A 7,500-nucleotide genomic window follows, 5' to 3' on the forward strand; every position below is an offset into this window, starting at 1 on the left:
AAAAAACAAAACAAAAACCAAACAAACAAAAAACAACAAAACAAACAAAAACAAACAAAAACAAAACAAAACAAAACAAAACAAAAAGCAATCAAGCATGGAATTTGAAGGAAGTCTGACCACGTTTTCTAACAAAAAGGTTTTTAATTTATGTTTTTTTCATAGTACTGCACTACATTTATTTATCACACTCACTGTCCAGTGAGGATCTTTCAAAACGCAACATAGACGAATCCTCTCTAAGGTCAGTGGTGGTGATGTTGCAATTGAGCGTCAGAGAGTCTCCTACAAACTTGAATGGATCAGGGGGCGTCACCACTTTGGCAGAAAAAGAAATTAAAGAATTGAAATAAAAGAGTTAAAATGAATTTCTTCAAAATGAAGTAACAATATTATATTTTTGAATAATATATTTGATTGGTGTTTAATTACATGAATATGCTTATGTTGGTTTAGTTAATGGGACATTTTATGACTTGATTTTTCTCCGGAATTGACAAACTGCCAAAAACAAAAATGAATCGTGATACTTCTTCTTCTTCTTCTTCTTCTTCTTCTTCTTCTTCTTCTTCTTCTTCTTCTTCTTCTTCTTCTTCTTCTTCTTCTTCTTTTCCTCTTCCTCCTCCTCCTTCTCCTCCTTCCCCTTCTCTTCTCCTCCTTCTCCTCCCCCCCCTTCTCTTCTCCTCCTCGCCCTTTTCCTTATTTTACTTAGTTTGTTATTTCTTAAAAATAGTATCTACTATAGTAACTTTTAAGAGATTGAAACAAAAATATTTCTGCAATACGATACGATATATTGATTTTACATTCTGTTAATGAACGGGTATTTTAACTAATTAGTAATTTAAATGGCTGAAACACACACACACACACACACACACACACAATATATATATATATATATATATATATATATATATATATATATATATATATATAAACATGTATGCATTTTACCGCCGCTTACCTCCATATCTATCGAAGATGGCTTGACACACCACAAGAAAGACATTCAAGGTTATCAGCACACGGCAAGGTGTGAACTTCGCCATCGTGCATGGCAAACTCTTTTCAATCAGCTTGGAAACAACCAATCATCGATGTCCATCCGGCAGATCTGTAGGATGTGTCAAATATAAAACTAAATAGATTTACTCTATATATTTGTTTGTATTGTTTTAAAGGGTTTTACTCTTGAAAAACATTTAGGTCATTTCAGCGCCAGTAAAAAGGAAGAAAATGGGATCGTAAAAAATTGTATAGATTACAATTAAAAGCACACAAGAAAAGTAAGACAAAGAGGAATGGTACACATAGGGAACAGATGTAGATTCCAAGAGTATAACATCAATGGACTTAAGTTTGAGATCACCTAAACATCTCATCCAGACACAGGCACATGATCTGACTAGCAAGAACACACTCACATGCTTACATAAGACATTCAAAATAACAAATATAACAATACACAACAAAGAGATGATTTACAACGAAAAAAGACAATCTCACGGAACTATTACTACACATTTGACTGTTTCCCTCCCAACAAAGGGTCCAATTAGGGAAAGGACAAAAACGAGTAATCTCATTCCATGATCAAAGACAGAAAGCTAATTGAAAAACTAATATGGTATATGAAATACAGCAAGTGCCTCCATACCCACTATTGGAGCTCAAGAACGCGCCCAATATTTGTGACCCATGGAATCAATCCGGTATTATATCGGAATGTACCAGATGATGAAATATGAACGAAGAGTTAAAATGGTCTGAAATATTAGATATCAATTTTGCTCTATGACAGGATATCTTTCAGAACCATTAGGGCCCACGGAGCCAGAGTTTATCCCGGTTTCTATGGTGTGAAACAGGAAGTAACGATTGCTTGCTACCTTTTGGATAGGGCGTTAATCTATCGTTAAATACTTTCCGCCAGTTCTAACTGACCCAGCTACCTACTCACTTATTGGTGGGCAGGGGGATAAAAAAAACACGACCACCTGGGATCGATCTTGGTCTCTTTGCATGCGAAGCGATTACTCTACCAATTGAGCTATTGAGGCCCCTTCACCCAATTAATTAAAATGAGCATAAATTTGGCAAAACTTCTTAAACCCAGATTTTAAATATATTGCCAAAATATAATAAAGCGTTACATTAATGTACGGCAGATGACAAGGTTTGAGTTTTGACACCCCTTCTATTCATGCGTGTAATTGAAGTAGCACAATCGTCAAGGAAGCTTTGATTAAAGGTTTGGTGGGTGGAACAGGTATTTGAATTCAGATTTCAGCTTTGTGGGGTGTCGAAAAAGACATCGTGCACATGCAGATGTGACAACAGAACAGAACTTGTAGTCTAATTCAAAAGGCGGCATATAGGGATACAATAGGATTATATTATGGGACAATTATGGGATCTTTGTAATCTTTAAATAAAAGAATTAAAATTATTAAATCATGACTTGACGCCCAGAATTCTTTCTCTCGTAGAAGATGACATGCCACAACGCCATGGACTGGGTTTGATAGAAAGAACGAGGTTGGCGTCACTCAGCTCTTTGTTATCATATTTTAGACAGCCTGTTAGTGATTAGTTTTCACTAAATTATATCATTCAGACTAAAAATGTTAAGGTTAAGGTATGTTGGTATGTTTAATTTTGCTGGTGGATGTTGCGAGTATTATACCTAATTCTGCAGATCCACTGTGCTAAAGATGCATTTTGAATCAACACTATATATATATATATATATATATATATATATATATATATATATATATATATATATTATACAGTACAATTTGCCTGTAATGCATTCTTACAGTCCTAATCACTGCCTATAGACGATCCTCATTCATACCTGAGTTAATGTGATTATATGTGTAACGTGCCTTACATAAGGGTATATTTATATGACCAGTCTTTTAGGATCACTGACATTTTAATGGCCACTGACCTCGCTTAACATGGCTCGACTGACTATGCCACAAGACAAGACACCGTACTTCTGAGCCATCAACGTATACATCATACATACCATTATTGTGTGTTGTATAATTTATTACAATATCTTAGCTTTTCTTCCCTAACTGGGCAGAGTTTCAAGCCAAAATTATAGTCAGAAATGGTTGGCCACTTCTACTCTGATTTGAATTTTTCCTACTTTGTATATACTTGCTATGAAATATGTATATCTCTTCCCTTCCCAATGGAGCATTGTACTCATTGTGCTTGGAATCAGACATTGGAAGATGTTATCTACGAGACAAACCCCATATCATGCATTATGTATTTCAAACCTATACTCATCTAACGTAGTCTAAAAGAAAAAAATAACAACACGTTTAACAATTTTGGCCAGAAAAGTCGTCCTTCAAATATCGATCTATTAAAATGATCTACAGCTTGTCAAAAACTGGCATTCCTGGAACCTTAAGGAAATCCCAGGTTTGAGAGTTTTTTGATAATGTGAATGTAATTTTTAATCCATTGATGTTTGAAGGACGAGATTTCATTGCCAACATTTTTTTTTTTAAAACGTGTTTTTTCAGAGATTGGCCTGTCTGGGATCAAATACATTATGCATTTATTTTAAATTCTTCGCATGAACAAAACTGTTTAGTACAACTAGTAAATTCAGCTTTATAACAAAAGGAACAAGTAAGCAGACATAAGATTAATAATAGCAAGATAAATTTAAATTTCAGCAAGTTATTATGCAATGAAAATTTTAAGGCAAAATACAAGAAACAAACAATTACAAATATAAATAAAAAATTTATATAATGAATGAATAAATAAATGAAGAATTTAAAAAAAATAGATAGTTATATGAATTAATAAATAAGTAGATTAATAAATGATGAATGAATGAATGGATGAATATATAATAAAACAATAAAGAAAGAAATGAATACATAACATGTGACTAACCGTCTAATAACGGTAATCGATGGTCAGTGGATCAAACCTCTGTAGTCTCGATTTTCACTATCGGCGGATCAAAACTCTTAAGTCTCGATTTTCACTATCGGCGGATCAAACCTCTGAAGTCTCGATTTTCACGATCGGCGGATCAAACCTCTGAAGTCTCGATTTTCACTATCGGCGGATCAAACCTCTGAAGTCTCGATTTTCACTATCGGCGGATCGAACCTCTGAAGTCTCGATTTTCACTATCGGCGGATCAAACCTCTGTAGTCTCGATTTTCACTATCGGCGGATCAAAACTCTTAAGTCTACGTACGAGCTTTGCAGACCGCGTTTTATTTAATTTGGTGCGCAAAGTTCTTTTGTAGACTTCAGAGTTTTGATCCGCCGATCGTGAAAATCGGGACCTTAGAGGTTTGATCCGCCGACCATCGTAATATGAGACCAATCATGGTGATCATCGTGCCTAAGAGTGATTTTAAAGTTTAAAAAGATATATTACCATAAATGTAAGTGAGGTTTCAATACTTGTCACCTTAAGGAACCACATCTACAATTGCCTTCAATAAAACATATTATTATTATAACATTAACTCAAGTTTCATCATTTTGACAATAGAATCAATGTTTTGTCATCGAAATCACCCCCGACAGCATTGCAAATTGAGGCGATGGGGCACAGACATCGGTGTGAAAAATACCCCCAAAAACTTAAGCGTTTATATAGAGCATGTCCATTAAATGTGCTCAAAGCCCTAGCCAACAGCAAAACGTATCTTGTATAGCGAGACATTACGCCTGTTACGTGATACTCCTGACAGAAACAACGTTGTTAACAGCCAGTTACTTATTTTACACCCGAGAATGGTGAGAGACATTGATTACAGAGCCTTTTTCGAAGACTCAACTATGCGCCGCTGAGAGCGGGACTCGAACCCAGGACCTTTGGATCCGATGGCGACTGTCATACCACAAGACAACATAGTCGCACAGCCGCAATGAACTAGGTTATCAAAATTGAATATTACGCCTAACTTCTAAACCTGAATTAAAAAAAAAAAAGTATCCTCTCTAATTAAGGAGGAACGTAATTTTGTTTCTTAAAGCTTAAAAGGTACCCCCACAAAAACTCCAATTCTCTTGTTCTGATTGAAACTGGAAAATAAAAATATTGCTGCTTGAAGCTCGAAGAAAAAACAAAACAAAATGAAATTGAATTGAATGGAAGCTTTAACCTAATAAACGAAACAGATAATATAAACGTTTTGGGTTTCACCTTTGTTAACAAAACACAATGGACGAAACACTAAAGACGAATGAGATATAATATTTTGACTTTAAACTTCGATTTCTAAATCGGATTGTTTGTTTGTTTTGAAGGGTTTTACGGCGCTTGCAACACATCGTAGGAATGATCCTACATAATACTAGATCGAAGCAACAGTTCACATATCACGTTCTTCAACATTACGTAAGTGTGATTCCAAGAAATACAAAAAAGAACAAAGGAAATGACCTGCAATTTGTTTACGTTGTGTCGTGCTCAAAAATTGATAAACGATTTCATGAATTTGGAAGAGCATTGTAATGTCATTGTGACAAGAGCATTGCTAACGGTTCATTAGCTTCTTTTGGCTCTTTCCCGGCGGGATTCGATTTTAACCAGTTAACTGTCGTACTCTGAAAAAAATTACAAGCCAGAAAACTCATCCTTTAAAAAATATCGATTGGTTTAAATTATGATCCTCGCCTTGGCAAAAACGCTTAATCCTGGGACTTCGCAAGGTCCCAGGTTTGAGAGTTTTTACCAAGATGAGGGTCATATAAATCGATCGATGTTTGAAGGGCGAGTTTTCTGGCCATATTTTTGAATACGTGTTTTTCTATAGAGCACGGCAGTTAACTTCAACATTGGTAAAGGTTTTTGTGCGGCTATGCGGTCTATGGTATGACACTCGCTTTCGGATCGTCGCATAGTTGAGTCCTTGGAAAAGGCTCTTTACTCACATTCTCTCAACGTACTCAGGTGTAAAATGAGTACAGCATTGTCTTTGTCCGAAACATTGTAATATAGCCTAACAGGCGTCATGTCCCGTCCCACATGTTAAATGTTGCTGTTGACCATTGACCTCTTGTAAAGCGCTTTGAGCACATTTAGCGGACATTGCGCTATATATAAAGCTCAATTTTTTATATTTTTTTTAAACGGTAGATATTCGGTTGAATTCAATAATGCGAATATTTTTGTAGACAACGCTCGATCAGAGAGGATAATGAATCCGATTTGAACGCATTAATATTCATGTTACAAATGACAATAGTTTTAAATGATTGATAGATTGATAACTTGATAAGGCATGTTGAGACGAATCTCTTGATAATATTATTGCCGTACTCAGACAGGAATATGAGAGATTTCCACCCAAGGTTTTTAATTGTAAGATTGTTAGGGCAAAAAGAACCCCATCGATATGAGATCCATAGACCCAAAACGGTAATAAATAAATATGAATATTAATATATATATATATATATATATATATATATATATATATATATATATATATATATATATATATATTGAGCTTTTTGAGCTTTGATCTAGCGCAATATCCACTAAACGTGCTCAAAGCGCTTTGCAATGGGTCCCAGGCCAAAAGCAACACTTAACATGTAGGACGGGAGATGACGCCTGTTAGGCGATATTATAATTTATCGGACAGAGACAACGCTGTTAACGGCCAGGTACTCATTTTACACCTGAGTACGGTGAGAGAATGTGAGTAAAGAGCCTTTTCCAAGGATTCAACTATGTGCTGAGCGAGGCTCGAACCCAGGAACTTCCGATCCGAAAGTGTCATACCACAAGACCACATAGCCGCACAATATATATATATATATATATATATATATATATATATATATATATATATATATATATATATATATATCCTATAGTAATATCCTATTGTATGAAGTGGAAATACGAACCATATTTCCACTTCATACTATAGGATATTCTGTCGCTTGCTAGGCGTTCTTTTTTGTATTAAAACTCTAACACTATCTACAAAATACAGTATCGTGCGGCTATGTTGTCTTGTGGTATGGAAAGGTCCTAGGTTCGGTTCTCGCTCTAAGCGACGCATAGTTGAGTCCTTGGAAAAGGCTCTTTACTCAAATTATTTCACCATACTCAGGCGTACCAGACAGCTTGTAGAAAGTGAAAGTTGCAAAAGTGGAAAAATTAAAACTAACCAGAATAAATATAATTTCACTTTTCACACTTTCAGAAATCAAAATATTTCTCCTTGATAAAATAAATTGACTACTAATTGTATGTATAAAATCAATTTTCAGCAATCAAATCCCCCATAATAAGACTACGGATCACACATTATATATCATTTCAAAATTATTATATCAATACCTTTCTTCTTTGTTCCTATTAAAATACGGGTCAGATAAATAGTGAAATCTCACCGATTAATGATGACGGGCCCAATTAAATAGTTTATGGCGTTATATCCCATTCAATTCTACTATTTTGTATTATCAAATTTTCTT

At 34.9% G+C, this 7,500-nt stretch overlaps 1 protein-coding gene across 44 annotated transcripts in view; it reads right to left on the reverse strand.

Moving 5' to 3' along the window:
- Positions 1-7,500, reverse strand: part of LOC144974431 (cytokine receptor-like) — a 178,862-nt gene that overhangs the window by 46,376 nt on the left and 124,986 nt on the right. For all 44 annotated transcript variants that reach the window (XR_013645760.1, XM_078917417.1, XM_078917560.1 and 41 more), the window contains 2 exons: positions 968-1,117; positions 196-318 (listed from right to left, as the gene is read on the reverse strand). Coding sequence is in view for 43 of the 44 variants with exons in the window: in XM_078917417.1 (XP_078773543.1) it covers positions 196-318; positions 968-1,052 (208 nt within the window). In the remaining variant the exon portion in view is untranslated. The remainder of the gene's footprint in view (positions 1-195; positions 319-967; positions 1,118-7,500) is intronic.

Source organism: Berghia stephanieae, chromosome 1 (assembly GCF_034508935.2).
Source record: "Berghia stephanieae isolate SIO BIC M18660-M18661 chromosome 1, UCSD_Bste_1.3, whole genome shotgun sequence".
NCBI classification, from domain to species: Eukaryota; Metazoa; Mollusca; class Gastropoda; order Nudibranchia; family Aeolidiidae; genus Berghia; species Berghia stephanieae.